Source organism: Strongylocentrotus purpuratus, unplaced genomic scaffold (assembly GCF_000002235.5).
Source record: "Strongylocentrotus purpuratus isolate Spur 01 unplaced genomic scaffold, Spur_5.0 spur5_scaffold_16, whole genome shotgun sequence".
Classification (NCBI taxonomy): Eukaryota; Metazoa; Echinodermata; class Echinoidea; order Camarodonta; family Strongylocentrotidae; genus Strongylocentrotus; species Strongylocentrotus purpuratus.
In genome coordinates this window covers 9,220,996-9,247,172 of record NW_022145601.1, presented here as the reverse complement: position 1 = coordinate 9,247,172, position 26,177 = coordinate 9,220,996, and the positions used below count along the sequence as shown (strand labels likewise).

The window sequence follows — 26,177 nt, the reverse complement described above, 5'->3', positions numbered from 1 at the left end:
CATGGCTGTTGTGGACTTGTTACAATGCGTGAAGCTCTGTAAAATAGACATTTCACTAGACCTCTCTTCACCGATATGGTATGGTGAGAGTCAAACGCTATAGGTACTGGTCTGTGTGGGTAGGCTTCCTATAGACTGAGGTGGAGAGCCTATGGTTGTCATGTCTATGAACTAAAGTGTCTAAGAAGGCTATCTTCCTTTCACACTCTATCTCTGGTGTGAACTGGATGGTTGGTTCGAGGCTATTCAATTTGTGTTTACCGTAAGCAGATTATCTGCTTCAGAGATGAAAACGTATCTCTTCCAATCACGAGGCATGCAAGAGAGGGGACATGTGTCCAACGCTTCTTCTTCGAAACTCTCCATGTATAGGTTGGCCACGACAGCCGAGACCGGACTGCCCATGGCTGCCCCTTCTGTCTGTTCATAGTATGAACCTTTATACAGAAAATATGTGGACTAAGGACAAACTCGAGGAGTTGAGCGAGTTGTTCCGGTGAGAGTGCGGTACGGGTAGACAAATTGCTGTCTTATTGTAAGCGTTGCAATGTAGCATTGCATGCGCCCTCAATCGGTACATTGGTGAAGAGTGAAACTACTTCAAACGAGACCATGCACTTGTGCACCGATGGTTTGCTCTGCTATGAACTCTGCAAAACCACACGAATTGGGAATCGTATATTCAGTCAAACCGGTGAGCGGAGAAAGAATTTCTGCTAGGTACTTTGAGAAGTTATATACAAAGGAGCCAATGCATGACACTATAGGTCGTAATGGCACTGTGGGTTTGTGTATCTTGGGAAACCCGTATATTCTAGGAGGTTGCTTCTTTGTGGGTTTTAGCCTACGATAGGTCGGTTCATCCACCACATTGTCATATATTTTGCCAATAGTCGCAGAAAACTAATTCTACACGTGCATTTTAAATAAACTGATATGACACTTTTATTTTGCTTGAAAAGCCACGGTCTCTCTTTTCCGACTATCTTTTGTTTGTCTTTCTTCATCCCGTCTTTCTGTTCTCTTATCACACCCGTTTTCATTTGGGCCTTTTTTTCTCTCTATCTCTCTCTGACTCTGTCTCTGTCTCTGTCCCGGTCTCTCTCTTTCTCTCTCTATCTCTCCCTTCTCTTTCCCTTGCTTTAAAAGACTAAGTAGACGTTAATGATGTTACATTAATGATAATAGAAAATATTTACATTAGATATTTCGTCTGTAATTGATAATACTATTCACTCTATTCAACCTGTCCTGTCATATCACCAGATTGTGGAGCTAAAGCACAAGAACACATATCTGGATTCTGCTGCATCCTCTCATTACGCGAGAGGTCTCTGCTTAATGCCACATATTCGATCACTGTATCTGTTCAGCATGAAGCTCAGTGATGAGTTCTACTCGACGATGGCCTCTGAGGCATCAAGATCAAAGGTATATCCAAACACGAAATCAATTGGAAACGATTTGTTCCAAATAGTTTTGCATTCTTCAAATTCAACTTATTGGGTAACTGTTTCACACTTTTTAAAAATAAATCATTTATTAACATTATACACAAGCACTCTCATATCAATATAATATAAAGTTTGACCATGCTTACAAGGAAACAAATCATGTGAACAGAATGAACTTTGGTGTCATAATGATTTAGATTCATAACAAGCGTGTATACAATTATTTATCCTATAGTATTTCGCATTCTATTTTTAGAAATTTTAATTTTGTAAATAGTCGCAAGAAGTTAATTTGACATGTGTATTGTAAATAGACGGGTCTAACACTTTTATTCTGCTTAAACAGAGACGGTCTCTCTTTTCTATCTATTTATAGATAAATTTGTTTGTCTTTCTTCATTTCTTCTTTCTTTGCTCTTACCACGCCCATTTTCCTCGGGTTTTTTCTCCAGCTTCATCTCTATCTCTATCTCTCTCTCTGTCTCTGTCTCTGTCGCTGTCTGTCTCTCTTTCTCTCTCTCTCTCTCTCTCATTCTTTCTCAAGCTTGCTGTCTTTCGCTTTCTCAGCCCCTGTCAAGGTTTTTCTCGTAGACTATTTTCTTGTATTTATTACTTTTTGATCTTTCTTGGCAATTTCTGAGATCTCTATCTCATCAGCTAGAGATATTAGAATGTTTGCCCATTTTTTAAAGAATTAAAAAGTAAGAAACATTACGTACTGATTTAAGGAGAATGATGCCCCCTCCTTACCTAATGTTAGCATGGAAATAAATATATATATATCTTAAAAATCACTTAGATTTTTTCAAAACACACATGTATAATATATGACTTGTTATATAATGTCGTTATTGACTATAGACAGGTGGCTATTCTTTACTATTGGGTAATGTAGAAATGTTAGATTCCAATAGGCCTACTATGAATAACCAAGCATAGTACCTCGGTGTTCTTCTCTTCGATTTTATAGATGAAGGTAATTAATCTCTAAAAATTAATGAACAAAAAAAAATCTTTTGAAAAATACTTCTAATGTATTCCTCAACTAATAGTATGTAACAGTAGATACATAATTTATGTAACCACGAGTATTTGGATTATAGTGTTCTTTTCGTTTACAACGCATGAAGAACCGTTTATTGCGATAACTCAGTGGAGGATCTAGCTAGGGGGCACAGGGGGCACATGCCCCCCCCCCGGCCAAAAAAAAAAATTCGGGAGCAAAAAAAATGGGCCCCCCCCCCCCCCTCTAAGAAATCCTGGATCCGATGATAACTTCATGAGTTGAACTGATTTTTACCGTAGTATACATGTCCAAGTTATCAGGTAACACTATTGCCTAAGACTATTCTCACAATTTTCTTGTAAAATATACCATACAATATGGCATGCACAATGTCAACTCGCGTGCCTGTCCAACGAACGGTGTATCACATATCAGAAGCAATATGTATTCATGCGAGTGTCCTTTTGTATCTAGTGAATTTAGAAGAATTAATAAAATGCTTAGTAATCCACGTTGAAGGAAACAGGTGAAATGAGCCTACTGAAAACAAAGGGGGGAGTATAGCATGCTCTCTTGAAGATATCATTTTGATGTAATGTCATCCCACCGATACGATACCTTAAGTACTGTGGAGTACAGGATGACGTTTTTCTTGAAGCCGATGCTTGTGATGTCACAGGCGTCGCTTTGTAGAAAGTGTATGGATTAGGTCGCTTGAGGGCGTACTGGATTTTGTGTGTTACTGATTTTCCACGTCATGGGATAGTTGCCTCCCAGAGTTGCCTAAGTTTTCGTTTAATTTTGTGATACAAGCCCAATGATGTAAGTAGAAATGAATATGTTATCTTGAAGTTTATGAGTTATATTGTCTTTACAGCTAGATAGCTTAATGAAATATGATGTTTATGACACTAATTTGAGATGATGAAATATGACATGAATGAATCGTTCAAGTGAAAGATTGTACACGTGTATGTAGGTTACGTAATTGTCGTGCACGGTAGTGCGTCTTAATGTACATGTACGTAGTAGTATAATGATATGACCTTGAAGAATGTCAAGGTCACCGTCGGTGAGTTATTATTTGTTGCATGTATTTACCGTAGTCAGATATATAGTGAGAAAGGCATTGTTTGTTTTCCTTTGTTATGATAACAGTTATTAGGATTTTCAGGGTATATTTAATTTGATACATGATATGTTATTTTCATGTCAGTTTATGCAAGATGATTTATTGTTGTTTATCTTTCTATTAAAATTGCAGATTGAACCTTGCCTGCTACAGTCTATAACCAAATTACAGTGCATGGTGTCATTACTATGGGTCTTGGGCAACTAGTTAGTTCGCCAAATCGTCCACCACAACAGTTCAATATCAACTTGTGTGACTGTCATATCCTCCATCATGAGCGTAACCGGCATGGATATGAGCACAGATCCAGAGGTTACCTTCAAGGACCACAAGTCGGACAGTATTAGACCTGAGAACTCAGCTAGCCAAAGAGGGAGTAGCACCACCTCGGCGAGTTGGAGGATACGGGCGAAGGCTAAGAGAGCTGCCTTAGCCGCAGAAGTAGCAGCTCTTAAAGACCAACAAGAACTTGAGATAGAAGAAATGAAGCTTAAACAACGGAAAGCTGAGCTTCTTCTGAAGACTAGATTAAAGATCGCTGAAGCGGAGGAAACCGTATATAGAGGTACTCGGTCCATAGAACAGAAGACTGAGCCTTCCAAGTCTGAACCTTCACAACAAGGTTCATCAACTCCTGCTAGAATGAAGCCAGCAAGTGAAAACCAGATACTGACCAGTCAAGATGATAAGATAACTGGAAAGATGGACTCTGACATCTTACATCATCTACAGCAAGGACAGAGACAACATCAACAGCTGTTGGAAGCCATCACAATTTCAAGTACCAACATTATGTCTTTTGATGGTAACCCGTTGAATTTCTTTGAGTTCATACGATCATTTGATAGTGTCATTGGAAATTCGTCATTGGACAATAACGCCAAGCTGCTCAAGTTGTATCATCTTTGTACTGGAGCTGCCAAAGACATAATCCAATGTTGTCTCATGATGCATCAAGATGACGGGTACTTTCATGCTAGAACACTTCTGATAGATCGCTTTGGAAGTGACCATAAGATCAGTGACGCCTGGATTAGGAAGGTCACGGAAGGTCCAGTTATTCAGAGCAATCCTAAACATCTGAGGGATTTTGCTGATCAGCTAAAGACCTGTGCTGAAACTTTGATGGCCCTTGGAATGCTTCACGAGATGAGCAGCAGAAGTGAGCTGGTGAAGGTCATTGAACGTTTGCCATTCCATCTGAAGAGCCGGTGGTTGCGTTTCGTAAAGACCATCAGGGATAGTGGCAGACAGCCTAACATCCAGCATGCAGTTGAATTCATCACCGGTGCAGCTGATGAACTCAATGATCCTGTATTTGGAGCCTTACTTATGGGTGGACCAAAGAGTCTAGGAAGTGCAAGGAGTGTAAAGGAAAGATCTGTGTCAGGTAGAGGTCAGGCAAGCATGTTTACTACCTCTGTGAATTCATCGACCAAGAACTGCATCATGTGTCAGGACAGCCATGACCTTTTCGGTTGCCAGGAATTTAAAGCCATGGAGCCTGATGAACGCTTTGATTTTGCCTTCAAGAACAGGCTTTGTTTCAATTGCTTGTTACCTGGTCATGTATCCTCAAAGTGCATCCTTAATAGGACCTGCTCAGTCAAGGGGTGCAATCAAAGGCATACCAAGTTCCTCCATACCGGGAGAAGGATGAGACCATCTTCAGGAAATCCTACACCTTGGAGAACAAGAAGGGAATCGAATGACTCATCAACTCAAACTGACTATGATGTAGCATCTCATGCTAGTTCCAATGCCACGAGGGCCGGAGGTTGCAGAGTAGCCCTTCCAATAATTCCGGTTACTGTCAGTGCTGCAGATGGTGGAGAAAGCATTGAGACCTTAGCTTTGCTGGACCCTGGTTCTACGAACTCATTCTGTCTGCAAGAATTAATAGATGTGCTCCAGACAAAGGGGAAAAAGAAAGTCATTCAGGTCTCAACACTGGAAAGCCCTAAAAGAGCAATGGAATGCGAAGCCGTCAAGTTGAGGGTTAAAGGTTCCACAGCAGACAAGATGATAGAGGCTGAATTTCTAACTCGTCCCAGCCTGAACATCAGTACTGCAAACATGGCCAGGGAGGAAGATATTTCGAAATATCAACATCTTTGTGGCATTGATCTTCCAGTCACGGGGAAGAACCAAGTAACCATACTGATTGGACAAGATGTGCCTGAAGCCCTGATGCCACTTGAAATCAAAGCAGGTAAACCTGGTGAAGTTTATGCTGTCAAGACAATACTTGGATGGACGTTAAATGGTCCACTTGGAAATGGAAGTAGTTTGCAGAGTTTCCAAGCCTCGTCTAGCTTCATCTCTGATGATGGTAACATGCTCCTGGAAGAACAAGTTCACAAATTTTGGAAGCTAGAAGGGACAGAATACCTTCATGATGATGAAAGAAGCATGTCCATCAATGATCAGAAAGCCTTGAAGACCTGGCAGGAAGGAGTTTGCAGAGATGGTGATCACTATCAACTTCCCATTCCATTTCGGAAGAGGCCTGAAGATCTGCCGAATAACATCCAAGTTGCACTAACCAGACTAGAGTCACTGAAGAGAAGACTGGTAAAGGATGATTGTCTACATGCTAAGTACAGTGAAGGAATGAGGTCTTTGTTGGATGAAGGGTATGCTGAAGAGGTTAAGGACCAGGATCTTGGGAAGGATGAAGGAGTCTGGTACTTACCGCATCACCCGGTATTCAATCCAAATAAACCAGAAAAGACAAGAATTGTCTTCGATTGTGCTTCCAAGTACAATGGAACTTCTTTGAACGATGCGGTACTTCAAGGTCCAGACTTGACGAACAACCTTCTTGGTGTTTTGCTCAGATTTCGCCAAGAACCTATAGCCATTATGGGAGACATAAGGGCAATGTTTCACCAAGTAAGAGTCCCACCAGAGCAGAGAGACTTTCTCCGCTTCCTGTGGTGGCCAGAAGGAGATCTTATCCAACATCCTAAGGCTTACAGGATGTGTGTTCACCTATTCGGTGGGACATGGAGCCCAAGTGTTTGTAGTTTTGCCCTTAGACATACAGCTGAAGAATTCAAGACCGAATATTCTCCAGAAGCAGTGGATGCTGTCGGTCGTAACTTCTATGTAGATGACTGTCTCGTTTCATGCAAAACAGAAGATGATGCAATCAAGCTTGTAGCTGAACTCATGACGCTGCTCAAGAGGGGTGGATTCGAAGTGACCAAGTGGATAAGCAACAGCCCAGCTGTGATCAAGTCTGTGCCTTTGGAAGATCGAGCTAAAAACATTGTGGGACTCGATTTGAATCGGGATGCCTTACCAGCAGAAAGGGCACTTGGAGTAACATGGGATGTAGAACTGGACTGCATCACCTATAAGATCACCCCAAGGGCAAACCAGTAACGAGGAGGGGAATTCTGAGTGAGATAGCATCAATATATGACCCCTATGGATATGCCAGTCCATTCGTCTTGGTTGCCAAGAGAATCCTCCAGGATCTAACTGCTCTGAAGCTTGGATTTGATGACCCAGTTCCAGATGAACACCATTCCAGGTGGCTAAAATGGAAAGAATGGCTTCCCTTAATGAGCAACTTCAGAGTGAGCAGGTGTTTCAGACCCTTTGATGATGTGAACGAGTACCAACTGCATCATTTCTGTGATGCATCTGAGTCGGCGTACGGTGTAGTGTCTTACCTGCGCATGACCAGTGAAGGAGGACAAGTCCATTGCAACATAATTCTGGCTAAAGCAAAATTAGCACCTCTGAAGAAGATGACAATACCTCGCTTAGAGCTCATGGCGGCAGCACTTGCAGTCACAATGGATAGAAAGATCAGAAAGGAGCTGGACTTTCCCTTGAATGAGTCTGTCTTTTGGACAGATAGCACAATAGTCCTCCATTACATCCGCAGTGACAACAAGCGCTTTCGGACATTTGTGGCTAACAGGATATCTACCATCCGTGATGCCTCGGAGCCCAGGCAGTGGAGATATGTCAACACAGAAAAGAATCCAGCTGATGATGTATCAAGAGGTCTAACGCCAGACAAGCTCAATGGCAGATGGCTCAAGGGACCATCCTTCCTATGTGCTGATGAGATGGAATGGCCTATCGCTCCAGCTGATCTGCAAGTGCCACCAAGTGATCCAGAAATCAAACCACCTACAGAAAATGCCAGTGCATTCACAACTCAGTCAGAGGAGAAGTCATTGGAAAGGCTTATCAACACATATTCCTCCTGGTATAAGCTGAGGAGGGGAGTGAGCTGGCTATTGAAGTTCATGCAGTGGTTGAAACTCAAAGGAAAAACCCAGACAGAGCAAGAGCTGAGGGACTTCAAAAGGATCAGTTACGACGACATGCAGAAAGCAGAGAAGAGAATTTTGCATTACGTGCAAAAATGTTTCTTCCAGAAGGAGATTGAATCATTGACCGATTCAGATGGTAAAGTGACAAAGACAAGTCAACTCTACAAGCTGGACCCTAAGATAGTCGAGGGTCTTGTTAGAGTTGGAGGAAGATTAGAGAGATCAGCTCTACCATCAGAAGCTAAACACCCAGTTGTCTTACCCAAGGGAAGTCACGTGTCAGATCTGATCTTGAGAGATGTTCATGTAAAGGCAGGGCATAGTGGAAGAAATTATGTCCTTTCTGTGCTCCGTGAGAAGTATTGGATGCTTGGAGCAGGAGCAGCTATCAGGAGCATGATTAGCAGATGTGTCATGTGCAGGCGGCAAAGAGGGAAGATGATGAGTCAGAAGATGGCTGACCTGCCTGAGAATAGACTGTTACCTGACGAGCCTCCATTTTCCAAGGTTGGCATTGACTATTTCGGCCCCTTTGAGGTTAAAAGGGGTCGCAGCATGGAGAAGAGATATGGAGTCATGTTCACATGTCTTACCACACGCGCCATTCATTTGGAAGTCGCTCATTCTTTGGATACGGACTCTTGTATCAGTGCCATTCGTCGTTTCATCGCTCGCAGGGGCAATATCAAGGAGATGCTCTCAGATAATGGCACTAATCTTGTGGGCGCTGAGAGAGAGCTGAAAAGAGAAATAGATGGATGGAACAAAGCTCAAATCAGCGCAGACCTGCTCCAGAAAGGCATCAAATGGACTTTCAACCCACCCACTGCTTCCCATTTTGGAGGAGTCTGGGAAAGGCAGATTGGGACTGTGAGAAAGCTCATACTGGCAGTAACTAAGCAACAGGTGCTCTCAGGTGAAAGTCTGACAACTCTCTTCTGTGAAATTGAGAGCATCGTCAACAACAGGCCTCTAACAAGTGTATCAGATGATGTCAATGATCTTGAGGCCTTGACTCCCAATCACCTACTTCTGCTGAACAGGAAGCCGCAACTGCCACCAACAGTGACGGACAGATCAGATGTATACTCGAGAAGGAGGTGGCGTCAAATACAGTATCTCGCCGACGTATTCTGGAGGCGCTGGTCTAGAGAGTACTTACCGCAGTTGCAAAGAAGAGAAAGATGGGTACCATCGCATCGCAATCTTCAGATTGGTGACTTGGTGCTGGTTGCCGATGCAAACACTCCGCGGAATTCGTGGCTGCTGGGAAGAGTACTTCAAACTTTCCCAGACAAGAAAGGCTTCACCCGTAGTGCGAACATCAAGACGAAGAATAGCGTAATTGTTCGTCCTATCTCGAAATTGTGCCTGATTTTGGAAGGAGATTGTTAATTGCCCTCATTTGGAATTCATGGATCGTGTGATGTTTAATCACATGATAAGAAGGAGAAATTTGAGATATATAAATTTTGTGATCGAGGAAAATTTTGTGTTTCAGAGGATGTCGTCGCAGAGATATGATCATATGAAGATCGTGATTTTTGATTGGAAATCAGAAGGATCCAATTAAAGCAGAAATGTTATTATCATGAAATGTGATGTCATGATATCGCCAACATTTATTTTACGTGAAAGTGTCAAAATGTGACAATTCGTATTCAACGCGAGGATATAATTTTTTTGTTGAGATATGAATCGTCTAGTGATCTACAGTGCAGATTTAGTCACCATAGCAACTCAACAGTGACTGATTCATGTAACTGAGAATTGAGAAACTGAACGGCTTACAAGAAGAAGACATAAACTGATACATTTATAGAAAAATGACTGTTTGCAATTCAAAGACTCATGAACTAATGAACATTAGTGTATTACACTTGAAGTTATGGAGTAATTTGCAAAGTTTCACACGATTTGTTATTTTTCCAGTGTAAAATGTAAACATGGCATTTAGCAGCATTTAAGTTGCAGTAAATGTGCAGTTGTGTATGTTGGTTGATGGTAATTTATATGTAGCTTCAGTGATTATCAGATTACTGTATATTTACTTATGTAAATGTATTGCTTCATTTAACATTCTGATTTAAGATGAAATTTATTCCAGAATTGGTTTGCATAACATTTTCTTGTTAGTATAGTGGTAAAGTGGTAAAAGAATATTCCATATTCTGACACAGAAAATGTGAGTTGTGTGTAGAAAGGTTCTACTAGTTGTCATGTTGATTAATGCAATATATGCAAATTTTATTTGAAAGTATGACTGATTATCAGGAATTAAGCATAATGGGAAATTTATCATTCCTCTGTCCTCATGTCAAGGCACATGTAGTTTGCCTTTTAGTACAGTGTTACAAATACAAAGGGTATTAAATTAGGAAAGGTCAAGAGTTCAGCTCTTCATGTGAAGCTCGAGTAGAAAGTTACTTACAAACATAAAATGTGTGTTTACGGTACAGTCTAGTTGTTGGTTGTATGTTTAACTTGACACATCACTCTCAGATCTCCTATCGTCTGAGTCAGTAGGAAGATTTAGTTTTGGATTAAAACATTTTTAGTGTCATTCCTGGTGTCGGGAATTATAGTGAGGAAGCAGCGTGGTTGCTTACAGTTATCTTTGGAGTCGTCGATGTTTACCAAAATGATTCTAATTTCTGACAAGGAATGTTGGGAGTTCTGATAGGGTTGTCATGGTGATGTTGAGAAGGATATTTGTTTTATGTAAGTGCATTTGATATACACTTGGTGCATTTTATGCAAATGTCAAAGCTTTTGAAATTACTTAGTAGTTTGCTGAAAAGAAACTCTTCAGATATTGTATGTTGATATTAATGGTCAAGATCATTAAATAGGTTAAAGGTGATTAGTTATTTAAAGGTGTGAAGAAAAAAAAGGTCACTTGAACAGTATAAGAAGTTGAAGAATTTAAAGGAACAATGATTTATTGCAAGTAGCAATTGTGGATAAACTTAATTCTGAAATGTTTCAAATGAACAAAGTATTGTTAAATGTTCAGAAAGGCTTCTCATTTAAGAGGGCCGGAATGTGGAGTACAGGATGACGTTTTTCTTGAAGCCGATGCTTGTGATGTCACAGGCGTCGCTTTGTAGAAAGTGTATGGATTAGGTCGCTTGAGGGCGTACTGGATTTTGTGTGTTACTGATTTTCCACGTCATGGGATAGTTGCCTCCCAGAGTTGCCTAAGTTTTCGTTTAATTTTGTGATACAAGCCCAATGATGTAAGTAGAAATGAATATGTTATCTTGAAGTTTATGAGTTATATTGTCTTTACAGCTAGATAGCTTAATGAAATATGATGTTTATGACACTAATTTGAGATGATGAAATATGACATGAATGAATCGTTCAAGTGAAAGATTGTACACGTGTATGTAGGTTACGTAATTGTCGTGCACGGTAGTGCGTCTTAATGTACATGTACGTAGTAGTATAATGATATGACCTTGAAGAATGTCAAGGTCACCGTCGGTGAGTTATTATTTGTTGCATGTATTTACCGTAGTCAGATATATAGTGAGAAAGGCATTGTTTGTTTTCCTTTGTTATGATAACAGTTATTAGGATTTTCAGGGTATATTTAATTTGATACATGATATGTTATTTTCATGTCAGTTTATGCAAGATGATTTATTGTTGTTTATCTTTCTATTAAAATTGCAGATTGAACCTTGCCTGCTACAGTCTATAACCAAATTACAGTGCATGGTGTCATTACTATGGGTCTTGGGCAACTAGTTAGTTCGCCAAATCGTCCACCACAAGTACCTCTATTGAATTACATCATGCCATGCATATTGAGGTGTTTTTGTTGTTGTTTATTTTGATATGTTGATTCTTTTGAACTATAGCAGAAATAGAGAGGAAATAATCAGACTTAGTGAATGATAAAGTTAGTGAGATGCAGATTCATCTGATATTAGCTGTGATTTAAAAAATTGTTTATGTTTAATTTTAGTAAAAACAATAATTGGATCGCATCGTGGATTTCACTTTGGTGTGAATTGATGAATTGTCTTTGCACAGATCCAGACGTTGAGTATGGGGGATGTTTCCATAACTCCATGTCGACTACACTCCATTCTCTCGCTACCACTCCTCCAGTCACTCAGCTTGATGAAAATCAGACGAGTTGACATGGACGATGGAGAGACAATGGTATGTATCTTTACTATTCCAAGATTAAAATCCAAATCCTCTTTTTGTTCCAAGCTCCAAAGGAAGGTGTTCAGAAAAACTAGACAGACTAAATGTGAATGATAAAGGAATTACTGAAAAAAAAAAAATTTGTCTTGATATCAAGTTAAAACGACATACTACGGGCTGTTAGTATATCTATGGATGGTTTTATATATCAAACATATATACATGCACGGTTACAATAAGGGAGTTTACAGATAGCACATGGTACAAATGACCCCAAATATCCACAGATCTTTTACACATGGAGAAGTTCCACTTTGAGCATATTAGAATAATAACTGCCAACGTCCTAGATGTGCTTAATGAATACCTTTTGTTTGCCCTCTTGAAAAGAATACTTCCACCTGCGTAACATAGAATGTATTGTTGGTGCATAAATGAATAATGTTACATAACTTTCATGAGCGCATATCCAGTATACATCTGTGTGGGTTTTACCTTTTTGGTACAAATGACCTTTATCTGCCCATGCGCAGATTGTATCTGTAAACTCCTGTATTTCATCAATTTGGAATGAAGTTTAACCATGCATATTTTCTTAACGCTGGTTAAAATATCGATTAATGAATGATTGCCGTTTGCTATTTCCTCATGTATTTTTGTTGTGTATTTTTTCATCATGAAATGTGTAACTTTCATTAATGTGAAATCATTTGAATGATTTTTTTTTAGTCTGGCTGAACGAATATCGCAATAAAGAAGATGAAAATGAGTACTACAATCCCGTCATCTTCCACTGAAAAAAGAGGATAATAACACACGATATTAAATTGGCTTCGGTCATGTTGGTGGAAACAGAAAATATAAAGAGATATTTTTCGAAGGTTTCAGAAAAAGCGGTGAAAGAATAAAAACGTTAATATTTTTTTGAACGTCGATAATACTAATGATGTGATAAAACTTTTATTGGCAATGCGGTCATGATGTGTTTGTCATACAGGGGGTAATCCTCTAATTGTTTTGTATCCAAAATACCGCAAACACCTTTTCTAGAGTATTATGACCTTTTTTGGAAAGGGATACACGTTTAGGCCTAATGGAAACATAATCTGCTGGATCACTAATATGGGAAACAGAGAGGTATTTTTAATATTTTTGAAAAATAAATCAGTTATAGTTCAACCGGAGCGGCATCAAATATGACTGGAGATTCTCTATACCATTTATAATCTCGGCATCCAAAATTTTTTTTAAATTATATTCTTTGTCCCATTTTCCACGTTTACGCGTTTGTTTATTTCTTCTTACTTTAAACTGATGAAAACCCTTTAAGTTTTATTATTGTATATTTGTGGAATATTTACTAAGCATGATATGAACAGTAGAAGTACTTTATCAAAAATGTGTCAGGCTATGTAATATCATTTATTACATTAGTGTTGGTTTCCATACATAGCATATATAGTGATTGAGCCTTTTTTTGCATCGCTGTTATTTCATGTAGACTCATCAAATATCTTCAGTAGATGAGCTATATGTGGATGTTGAGCATGCGACCAGTCTGTGGAATCTTGGACTTCACACATCATGTCCCCGAGTTGAAAAACTCCAACTGCGTTGGTCGGAGGAGAATGTGTCATTAGATGTCATCACAATGGCCTGCTGTTCATTCCATCATCTAACTCACCTTCACATAAATGGATTCGGGGCCATCTATACTGTGATTCCACGGATTGATCCCGTGTCATTCTGCAAGGCGGTGATAACATCATGTCCTGGGCTCAACAAGCTGTCCTTTGAATGCATCGACCTGCGTACCAAGAAGGCAGCTCAGATTATCCAACTCATGATCACTCATCCACACCTGACAAGCATAGAGTGAGTCTCATTTTGATTTACCAGGGTAATGATTGCCACATTATAGTCAAAATCTTAGAAATGAACATGTAAAACACATTGGAACGACACATTTGGGTTACCTTTCACTGTGATTTTTTCCTCTCTTCATTTACTTTACCTTTCTCTCTCTCTCTCTCTCTCTATATATCTTCCAGTCCCTTTCTCCCAATTAGTTTTCTCTCTCTTTACTAATATTCTCTTTTTGTTCTTAAGTACAGTCAAAATGCTAATTTACCCAAACAAATTGCAAAAATAATTTATCCCACTTCAGGGAACTAGGATGCATGTAATACTCTATTAAACAACATACTAAAAGTTTGAGAAAATTTAAACTGATAGTTGGTTTTGGTATAGAGGGCGCTACCAAAAATAATTGTTTATGAGATAATGAAAAATTGAGTGTCAAATTTGAAAGAACATACAATTTAAATGACAAAATCATCTTTGCTTGATCAAAATCGGTTCAGAGACGGCTAAAATATAAGCATTTCTAATATTCGATTATTTTGAACCAGCGGCTGAAGAAACGAGATAGCACCTTATACGTTTCATTTCAGCCAATGCCAATGTTGGCATCTTGTTGGCTTTTGGTTCAGAGACAACAATAAAGAGATTAAAATTCATATTTTCATCTCAATATTGTTGTAAATAACCAATTTTGAACAATTCAAGTGTTCAGTGCAATGCTTTCAAAGTCAATGAAGAAGGTGGACAAGTTTTTGAATCCATATTAGGATTAAAGGGATAGTTGAGTTCTTGTTTCAGACCGCAAATGCCTTCAAAGTGCATGGTTATTGCTCTTATTCTTATTTATGACATTTTTAGTGCCCTTTTAGTACCTAAAATTCCATGAAAGTAATTTTACACCCCAAAATGTGTGAAATTTAGCCAATACGATCATATCAATTCAGCTCTACTTTCAAAAAAATACTGTGACCGTTAATTATGAATTAATTAATAATAACAATAAATGAGCCGGCTGGTTGTGCGTTGTATAACAAACACGAACAAGCCAACATCGGCATTGGCTGCAATAAACGTATAAGGCGCTATCTCGTTTTTTTCAACGGCTGGTTCAAATTATCGAATATTTGTGGGGCACCACAAATATTAGAAATCGTTATATTTATAGATATTTCAGCCGTCTCTGAACCGATTTGGATCAAACAAAGGTGATTTTGTCATTTAAATTGTATTTTCTTTCAAATTTGACACTCAGTTTTACATTATCTCACAACAAATTATTTTGTGTAGCGCCCTCTGCAACAAAACTCAGCTATCCCTTTAAAGTAGCTGAGCGAAGAATATGCAAAAAAGCTTAAGGCAGAGAGATATCAACATTCATATTTGTATCATAATCTGCCATCTAAGATCCCAGTTAAATCAGTTCAAATATTGTAATGGATACTGGCATTGTTCCACTGAACAGGATGAGTACATTTCAAGATGGGTTGAAACAGTACTTTATGCATAATATACAAATTAAGTTTTCATTTTTTGGATATTCAAATCGAAAGTTATAATTTGAATTTATATTTTCATGTAATTATGATGGCTTAATATTTGCAATGTGTGTTTTTTTCTATTTATTTACCATGTAAAATAATTGTTTACATGTGATGAAATTCAGAGGGTTACATCGAGATATAATACATAGTAGGAACAGTGCATAAACAACAAATGTTTGAAGCGCAACGTCCCTAAGATAACATAGCTGACAATTATTCCAACGTGTCTGGAGACCCAAAATACATAGCTTTCAATACATGAATTGTTGTAAGAGCGGACTTCTTTAATAAGTGAATGGTGGAAGCTAATTTGCATATCATGTGAAATTCACTAGTTAAAGTAATATTAAAATGTTTCAATCATGTTCAATGGCATGGGCAATATCAATCATAATCATATCACTTGAACTGATTTAACTGGGATCTTAGATCATGGCAAGTTATGAACAGATATTAATTTCATTATCTTTTTGATGAACGCTCATTTACATAGTTATGTGAGAAAATGTGTTCAGTCTGTTCACTAACATTTGATCATTGGATAATTGAACACTTGATTTGTTCAAATCGGCTATTTACAACGATATTTAGATAAAAATATGAATTTTAATTTCTTCCACACCTTCAGACATAGAATTTATGCTTACATGGTGTTAATACAACCTAGATACCTGATAATAAATATTTTTGATCTTATAATCATGATAAGAGGAAAACTAGCGTTAATTTAACACATTTGAAGTTTGTTATCAAAGAAAATTGATTAACTTAATAAGGCAAACACTTTGCCCCACAATCCACATATCGTTATTACTGCTAAATTAGTAAGGGGTAGTTGCATTAAGGTTTGGAATGCATCTCAGAGTGGGTTATCTTAAAGATTAGATGATAGGGTGCTGTATTGAAGATTTTAAAATATTTTACATAATCTGATAATCGCTTGATTTCAGGATTTATTCATACCAATATAATTTTCTTAACCCTAATAAGGCCGGGGGGGCGTTATGCCCCCCCCCCCCCCCTCCACGATTTTTCCGATTGCTCGGGAACGCATATAAATGGCGCCCCGCCGCTCGCTGACTGTTTTCTTTCAAGTCTTGCGCAACGTTTAACAGAATTTTTTTTTAAATCGGACCTACGGTTACAAGGTCATTTTCGTGATTTGTGTACAAAACATATGGAAAAGTCATTTTTCCTAAAAACAGATCAAACATGGGTTATTTGGTCTTGTTTAAAGTTTAGGTGGTTTTTTTGGGAGTCGTAATAGTAGAATTGTAGTAAGAAATGAAATAAAACAACAAAAACAATGAAAAACATAAGTTAAAAAAAACAATGAAATACATAAGAAATTATCAAAACAAGGGATAACAAAAGGAATAAGCTGGCTCTTCCAAAAAAAATTGTCGTATTATTATTTAGAATGGTCTAATGAATATATGTAGTGAAAATTAATGCTTAAATATGAATAATATATGATTTATGGGTAAAAATGTGATTGTTATGACTTTATTTGCATAAATTACCATAAATATGCAAATGAGTAAATTTTTCAAAAAATTGAAATTATCATATTATTCTATACACTTCACTTGACGTGCGTGCAAATTTTCGCGGCGATCGGCCGCTTTGCGGCCGAGATCTTAAGGCCATTATGGCCCCCCCCCCCCCCCCCGGCCGTACTAAGACCTCAAATAGCCCGGCCTTTTTAGATAAAGTTAAATTCAATACTTTATTTATTTTATTCATCATGATGTTCACAGACTTGCTGTTTCCTACATACACAGTAATGGTCTGCAGTCATGCAATATAAAATTAATACAGAGCAAAATTATGTAATTTCCGATGTGTATTGAATTGCCATCTATTCTCACACCTTATTGCATACATCTCTGATGGCTTTTTAAAAGAGTCTCGTACGTCCGGCTAGTTCAGAAGATAATGTATTGTGCCCCCGAAATGTACTGTTTTATTACTATAGGTTGGATTTTTGTGCAACCAACGCGGGTCTGGATCCACTGATTTCTGAGGTAAACAGTGAAGGCAAGCTGACTGTCACCGTGAAGCATGGCCGGTAAGAAATAACAATAGATTACATACCCATCCTTTTATTGATTCTTCTCCCTCTTTCTGGCATTCCATCGATTCAAATTAGGCTATTTTTATTATCCATATTTAACTCCGCCCAATCAGTACCCAAGAATAAACAACACACATAATTCAAGCTGTCTTTAATGTGTTTATTCTAGCCTGATTAAATTATTCACGTCTACACTCAAAAAAAAAAAGTGCTAAATTTAGCACTTAAAGATTCAATTTTAGCACTTTTTAGGAGCTCGCATAGTGACTGCACTCGAAGTGCTGAGTTAGCACTTGCACCCGGGCTACTTTGCTAGCACCCAAAGGAGCTGACTGTTGTGCTAAATTTAGCACTTAAAGATTCAATTTTAGCACTTTTTAGGAGCTCGCATAGTGACTGCACTCGAAGTGCTGAGTTAGCACTTGCACCCGGGCTACTTTGCTAGCACCCAAAGGAGCTGACTGTTGTGCACTTAAAGTGCCAAGTTTTGCTCTCTTTTGGGTGCTAGCAGAATAGCCCTTGTGCAAGTGCTAACTCATGCGTTGTTTGACATGCCCCATCTACATTTGGTATGTGGTCAAGGTGGATGTCCTTCGTCATTTACCACTTTCAACTCTTACAGGAAACATTTATTAAACCAACATCCACAAGAAGAACCTGAACCTGAAGTTGTACAGGGTATGGAGGGTCTAGTTGATGCTGATTTGGGTGTTGCTGTTGGTGAAGTGCATAATCCTGCAGCAGATGATGCATTTGATGATGAAGATGATAGGATAGGCCTACTACAAGAACAAGATGGAGCAATGCATAATGACAGTACAAGACACTATGAATATGACAGACAATGAAAGCGGACAAAATATACAGTTCCTTAGGTAGACAAAGGAACATCCCTTCACTGCTATTATGTAAAAATGTGTAGAACAGGTGTCACATGCATATTCACCTGTTCTACACATTTTACATAATAGCAGTCAAGGGATGTTCCTTTGTCTACCTGAGGAACTGTATATTTTGTCCGCTTTCATTGTCTGTCATGTTCATAGTGAGACCAGCTGCATTTTTCATTGGTTCTCTTTTATCAAACACCAACATGACCCATGCTATGACAAACAGAGTGTTATCTGCTGCAACAGCTTTGAATACTGATGTTGTTGACAGTTTAAGGAGCAAAGTTATTCAGACTTTTGAGGCCTTGGGTATTGACCTGGAGAATGAAGAATGTAAGAATCTCTTAGCTGAATTTGATTCAAAAACAAATATTCACAAGGTAACAGCTATTATACTAACCGACCAATCAGATCAGGTTATGCAGTCAGCACTCGATGTTAAGTGCTGCATATTGTTATAGCACTCGTTTTCTGCACTCAAATATTCAGCACGTTTCGGTTTCCTTGTTAAAGTTAACACGTCAAGTGCTGATTTTGGCACTTCAAGTGCAGAATCTCACTCAGCACCCAACATTTAGCACCTCAGTTTTTTGCGTGTAGCAATAGGTTTGTTCTTGATCTGTGTAATAATATACGGAAACTGAAATATAACAAACATAGAGAAAAAGACTCATCACAACTATATGAACATTTTTAGTGAAAAGGTACTTTTCCTTTATGTACAGTTATATACATGAAGGAAAAGTCAGGCACAAAACGCTTATTGTACTTCGTCCTCTTTTTTATGACCTTAATATCTGATGAAAGGACGAACAATTTCCCTTATCTTATCTATAGCTATACTTAAAGGAATGTGTCAAATGATCATGTAGCATGCATCTCATCAAAATAAACTCTACTTAAATCCGTAGCGAAAAGTAGAAAGGTAAAACATGCTTCTTACAATATAGCAATATCCATGAGCTTGAATATATAAGTGTAAATTGGCCAGGAATTCCAACGAATCACGCTGCTCTATTTTAGCAAACATAAACTACACTTAGCACCATGGCAAAAAGTAGATACATAAAACATGTTTCTTACAATATAGCAATATCCATTAGTTTAAATATACGAGTTTATATTGGAAAGAAATTCCTACGAATCACACTGCTTTTTTCAGAACATATTAAAGATGTATAATTTTGTTTGTGGCCTGCATTTTTTCAATAAAACTGCCTGTATGTTCTTAATTCTGTAATAAAAACAACAACAAATAAAATGTCATAAAGAAGTGATGTCATTAAGATGGGTGACAGGTACGGAGTGTAGGCCAATATGTGTCTCCTCTTCCTCTGCCTGCTACCTTGGTCATAATAGTGACATCATATATATATATATATATTTTTTAAATTTTCCCTGCCTGAAATGTAATGCTTGTAGTACTTTTGAACAAAATTATTTATCAATATAAAATTGCTTACAAATAGTAGTCAAATTCAATTCTAATTTTGGTTTTACTAAATGATATCCTGGCATTTTACATAAATTTCTCTCTTCTTCGAAAGAAGAAATGTAAATGAATCCATCGCCTAACTGATTGGAATTATTAATTATTTTAATAATTTTTAACTTATAAGGAATGTTCCTACTGTCATGAGCAGTAAAATGATGTCAAAATGTAATTATTGATACATGCACAACTTGACTTGATGTATATGTACTCCTCCCGATACTATCATAAATGTAACCTTATCTCCCTCCCCGCTCATCTCTGTCCCTTCTCTTTCTATGCTATTTTCATGCATCGCTTCATATTGTATGTATTCTTATTTTCATTCTCGAAAGAACGTCACTTCAAGTCTATGCTTCAGACAACCCCTTTTCTGTATAACCCATGTAATTATCCTACACCTAAAGTTATGAGATAGTTAATGTAAATATGTTGATGTATATGGAAGAAATAAACATCATATGAAATCAAATCAAACTATGATTATTTAATTAGATAATGTTGATTTACCTCTCTCAAATTTAACTGCAAAAGTGCAATGCTCATTTGAAAGGTACTTATGTTTAGAAAACCATCATTAAATATATATATCATTTCTGTTATTCTTATGTTTCCATAATCATAGATAAAAGTAATATGTGGTTTGGCCGTCAAGCAACAGGCAACGTTTGAAGATGACCTTCATCAGACCACGTGATGGCAGCAGACTACTAGGGACTTCAAAATGAAACTTGTCAAGTGTGGAGGTAACCAGGCTACCCGAATAACTAATTGAAGGATATATAAAGTTAAAATGCATGAAATACAGTATCATTAACACATTACTGCTTATGCCCTGTCTCGATACTTTTAATTAATAACTTTATAATTATGTTGATTGTTGAAGCATATGGAGAAGGTCGATTTATTTTCGAGGCGAATTTTTATTTCTCTGCAGCCCCTTCGAAGTACTTTGACCTAAGCAAAGCATTTGTGCTTACTGCATTATATTATATCATAGTAAAGAGAGAAAGAGAGAGAGAGAGAGGGGAGAGAGAGAGAAAGAGAGAGAGTGAGAGAGAGAGGGGAGAGAGAGAGAGAGGGAGAGAGAGAGAGAGAGGGGTGAGAGAGAGAGATAGATGGAAGCCAGTATTAAGAAGGAATCAAAAGATAGAACTATAAATTTAACAGAAAATAAATCCAGACAGAGAAGAGAAATAAGAGGAAATAATGCAACACACAGTAAACATCTTTTTATTTACTGGTACAAAACGTCTTTAAAAAAAGTATAAACAACTTAATGGCTCAGTTGGGTTATGATGTTAAAACAATATATGCGATACAACCAAGAGCCTACGTCATACAGATTACAACCAACAAGCTATGCTTTTACCTTAGGCTTCTTCCTTTCCTCTCCTCTTTTCTAATTTTACTGGAGTCCTTAATTTACAAGTAGCTACAAACAAATAAAAGAGATTTTGTATAATTGTGAACTTATTTGTATAAAAAATGAAATGATATTGTTACTATCATTACATTTCTGATAAATCAAACTGACTAAGTGGAACGTGAAATGTGAAATATGAAATAAACCGAACTGAATTTGAACAAATCTAAACTCTCTATTGATTGTTTAATACAATTCCAACTTGTTTCTGTGTACTCATATTGGCTATACTGTAATGATGATGATAATATATTGCGTTGTGCTAATCCGTAAGGATATGTTGATATATCTTGTTGATATATATGTCTGTTGATATATCTTGTTGATATATATATCACGGTGATACATGTATTCTGTAAGAATTTCCGGTATACCAGGATTTATTTTCTGAACTACGGGTACAGTAATTTGTATCAGCTTTTTTCTGTTTAACCGACAATTCATCCATTATAAAGAAAGATTTTTTATAATACCGTGTGTAAATTGTATATACTCGTCTTATATCTGTCGTATCCAATACATTCTTGCTTTTGAAATAGAAGTATTGAAGAACAAAAAAAAATCTAAATTTAATTGTTATAGTCAAAAAGTAAACATTCTCATTTCTTGATAAGATGTACAAAAACATGATAACTACTATATGATATGTTCATGACTTGTGTGTAAATATGTCATAATCATTATAACATCTATTTGTTTAGAATTATGATATTTGTTTTGTTTTGCTCTTGCTCTTGCTCTTGCTCTTCAGTCAAATGGAAATAGAACATCCATACACATTGGACTTGAGTTGATAAACATGTGATTTGAAGTAATCATTATTAATTTCTATATCTTGAACTACATGCCATGTACGGCCAATACTTCATTCACGTGTTGTGCATGGTTGTTAGCCTGAGAGTCTGTCGTGCTATTACTGTTATTATTGTTATTACCCTTAAGTATTTTGTTATTACATCATTTCCCAGAAAGGATAGTTCCAACTAATCATGATCCTAACTTTGATATGATCTAGAACTCTGTGACCTGCGTGTAGTAGTTATTGATTGAGTAAAAAAGAGGTATTAGTCATCTTGATCTCGTTCTGATATTCTTAGATCAAATCCTGATCAGGTCGTGTATACATACAATCTATAGTCTAATTGTGACATGTATGTAGCAGTCGTCGATGTAAATATATGAGAGAAATTAGTAACATTATCTCTTTTAAATGTTGATTTCTTGTATTCGACTAATCATGATAATAATTTGTTGACATGCATGCAACTTCAATTGCTATATTTAGAGAGAGTCTACCTTATAATTCAATTTTATATTTTTGTATTCAATTTATCATGGTCATATTTGTTGCATTTCATGTCAAACTCATTTGTGCAGTAAGAGAGAGGAATTAGTCATTTCGATCTCGTTGTAATAATTTTTTGTTTGTATTGAACTAATCAAGATCAAATTGTGTATACCTACAATCTAGACTTCTTTGAGGCATGCATACAACAGTGCTGTGTATGTAAGACAGAGAGTAATACAAAGAGGAGTAAGACAGGTGGTACTCTCTAAAAAAATTGAGTGATCACGGACGTCACTCCTCTGGAGAGTGAATATGTAGTGAAAATAGAGTGAACATTCACTCTTTTCTTCTTAGAGAGCACTCTAAAATCAATCGATTTTCACTCCTCAACAAGTGATCACGGACGTCACTCCCAAGAAAGTGAAATAGAGTGACAATTCACTCTTCTTTTTTTTTAAGAGAGTAGTATTAGAGGGAGAGAAATCTCCGCTAAATGGCTTGGAAAATGGCGTTTGATGGAACACATCTCTCGATTTACAGGATTATTGTCGTTTTATTTAGTAGCATTAGAATGCGTGTTTGTTTACCATCACAATGATTTAATGTAAGTTATGTTTATGTCTTTTCTATGATCAGTAGATCTGAATTGGATATATACCCATGTGATATCTTATAAATTGTCAAGAATTTATAATGTTTTGTATATATGTACATGTGTGTAAATATGTCATCGTTATATCATCTATTTTTGTAGAATTTTGTTTTGCTCTTGAGTCAAATAGAAATAGAACATCCATACACATTGGATTTGAGTTGCCATAATTTTAATTAATCATTATTAATTTCTATATCTTAAACTACATGCCTTGTATGGCCAATACTTCTTTGAAGTGCTGTTCATATGGTTGAATAGGATATAGACACATGTGGTATTTTATAAATGCTCAAAGGGTTATTCTTATCTACAATCACAATTTCTTTCAAGTTATATATTTCAAACATTCAATGCTCCTGTACAGTATTTTTATCATTACGTCTTATCAATTTATACTATATTATAAATTTCTGTCCATGTTTGTCTCTATTGTAATGATCTTTTCCATTAATGCCTGTGTTGTAATGATTGTGTCAATTGGTGTGCAGTACACCTGAATAAGGGAAAGTGAAGTGGAGTCTTGCAATGTGCGTTACATTGTGAAAGGTGTATTATTTTGTTCGAGCTGTATTGAAACAAATCGCTCTTCTGCAGGCTCTTTGATTGCATTGAGAAACTCTGGAATCATCTGAAAGCCGGTGAATTTCTCTTTGATATATTTCCCATGTTCATGGATTTTTAGGACTGCTGTAACGTGTTATTGATATCCGAAATGTATTGAATATGTTAACATAATTACATATACATAATTATATATATATATATATATATATATAATCTTCTCAGAAATGGAATCACTTAGCATTAATTCATTCACGTCTTTCTACACACGTTTTTTTTTTGTATACATGTATCTTAATTTGTTTTTGCTTATATATCTGAGAGTGTACATAATTGTATGTTAATAAAGTAAAGTGGAAACAAAGAAAACGTATGTCTTGACTAGCTTTACAGTAGGACCAGCTGATACCATTAAAAAATAGGCCCGTTTTAGGGAAACAATGGGCAATCACCCCCCGGAAAACTACCCCTCCCCCAGAAATTTATCCCCCATAGACAACCACCCCCCCCCCCCCGAGGAAAAATACCCCTGAGTACAATTACCCCCCGGAAAATTAACTCATACATATAGGACAATTACCCCCCGTGGAAGATTTCCCCCACCCCGACCTAACAATTACCACCAAGGACAATTACCTCCATTGACAATTACCCCCACCCCTAATAAGGTAGATGTCCTCCGGGGGGATAATTGTCCTCGGGGGGGGGGATACTTTTTACCATGGGTAATTGTCCTATTTAGAACCATATATATATATAAATATATTGATCAAGTTTCACATCTTTCCTGATTTTATTTGATTTATGGGATGATTAGGATTATCTTAGCTTCTCTCTCTCTCTCTCTCTCTCTGTGACTCGGACTATACCCCCCCCCTTTCACTCTCCCTCCCTCTCTCTCTCTCACTCTCTCTCTCTCTCTCTCTCTCTCTTTCTCTGTGACTCTGACTATACCCCCCCCCCTTCACTTCGTCCCTCCCTCTCTCTCACTCTCTCTGTCCTTTTGCATATTTCACATCAATCTGTGCTATCCCACTCATATTATTTCCCGTTTGAGCAAAAGTATTGTATTCGGAAATTATGTTTTGTCGGGGGTCAGCAGCTGCAGCTGAAACCCTAAAAACAGGGGGGGGGTAGAAAGCACAACGGAAAAAATCATTTTGCCCCCGACATTTAAAAAAAAGCACAACAATGTTTTCCTTTTTTTCCTTTTTTCTTTTTTGTCAGCCCAAGGGGGGAGGGGTTAAACCCCCTCCTCCTCTTTTTTCTTCTCCATTTCCTTCTTCCCCTTATAATTAACATGATAATCATGAACCTGTGTCAATAGGCTTATCGGTTCGTTTGGTTAAAAGAGTACAGTCAAACCTGTCTATAGCGACCACCCAAGGGAAACACAAAAAGTGGCCTTTGTAGACAAGTTCCTTTCGTACATGATTCAATGAGAAACCATTTTCAAGGGAAACAACAAATGTGTTCTTTGTAGACAGGTGGTCACTAAAGCAGGTTTGACTGTACAAGTCAGGGAGAAGTTCCATATCGCAAGTACGGTGGGTGGGTAGTTAAAGGTAATACAAAGTTTTGGGAAATTTAGAAAATTGGGTGGATAGTGAATCTTTACAATTTTGTTATATTTGGATGCCCCTGTGGATGTATTTTATGCACTATAAAAATTAGCCTCTAAAACACTTCTGTTTTCGAGAAAAATTGAATATAAAAATGTACCGGTGCTCCCGGTAAATTTTGATAAAATTCAAATAGCGCCTATGGCCGTACAATGGTAGCTGCGACCATGAAAATCTCAGAATATGTAGTTGTGATATATAATTTTCAAACGGGAATAGCTAATTGGTCGATTTTAGTCAAGAAACATTGTTTCATAGCTAAATTAATATCTTAACCTTGAGAGGGAGCTATACAACATAAAGAGTTTATTATTTATAATTTCATAACTTTAGTCTCGATTTCAACTGCGACAACGATCAATTAATATTGTAGGAACGCATATGCTTCCGAAATTGTTAATTTGAACCAAATTCATGACCCCATACCAAAACTTTGTAATGAAAAGTATGGCAAGGATAATAACAATCACAAAAACGATAGAAGTTCTCATTCACGTAATATAGAACTATTTTTGTTTGTTGTTGTAGTTGGGGGAGAGGGTTATGTAAAAGAAGATGAAACGTATGGCAAGGATAATAACAATCACAAAAACGATAGAAGTTCTCATTCACGTAATATAGAACTATTTTTGTTTGTTGTTGTTGGGGGGGGGGGGGTATGTAAAAGAAGATGAAACGTATGGCAAGGATAATAACAATCACAAAAAC

The 26,177-nt window shown here is 37.2% G+C and overlaps 3 protein-coding genes across 3 annotated transcripts; all 3 read left to right on the top strand.

Annotated features, from left to right (window-relative positions):
• The first annotated feature begins 3,096 nt into the window (after nt 1-3,096).
• On the top strand, nt 3,097-6,982 carry LOC115918262. The gene is made up of 2 exons (XM_030987717.1): nt 3,097-3,282; nt 3,725-6,982. Exon 2 carries the CDS (start codon nt 3,866-3,868, stop codon nt 6,980-6,982), a length of 3,117 nt encoding a protein of 1,038 aa, XP_030843577.1. The 5' UTR covers nt 3,097-3,282; nt 3,725-3,865.
• Nucleotides 6,983-7,164: 182 nt separating this feature from the next.
• Nucleotides 7,165-8,213, top strand: LOC115924837. Its single transcript, XM_030987716.1, has 2 exons — nt 7,165-8,168; nt 8,207-8,213. Exons 1-2 carry the CDS (start codon nt 7,165-7,167, stop codon nt 8,211-8,213), a joined length of 1,011 nt encoding a protein of 336 aa, XP_030843576.1.
• LOC115924492 lies at nt 8,152-11,672 on the top strand. Its single transcript, XM_030986736.1, has 2 exons — nt 8,152-11,129; nt 11,572-11,672. The coding sequence occupies exon 1, from the start codon at nt 8,257-8,259 to the stop codon at nt 9,283-9,285; it is 1,029 nt and encodes a 342-aa protein (XP_030842596.1). The 5' UTR covers nt 8,152-8,256; the 3' UTR covers nt 9,286-11,129; nt 11,572-11,672.
• The last annotated feature ends 14,505 nt before the right edge of the window (nt 11,673-26,177 follow it).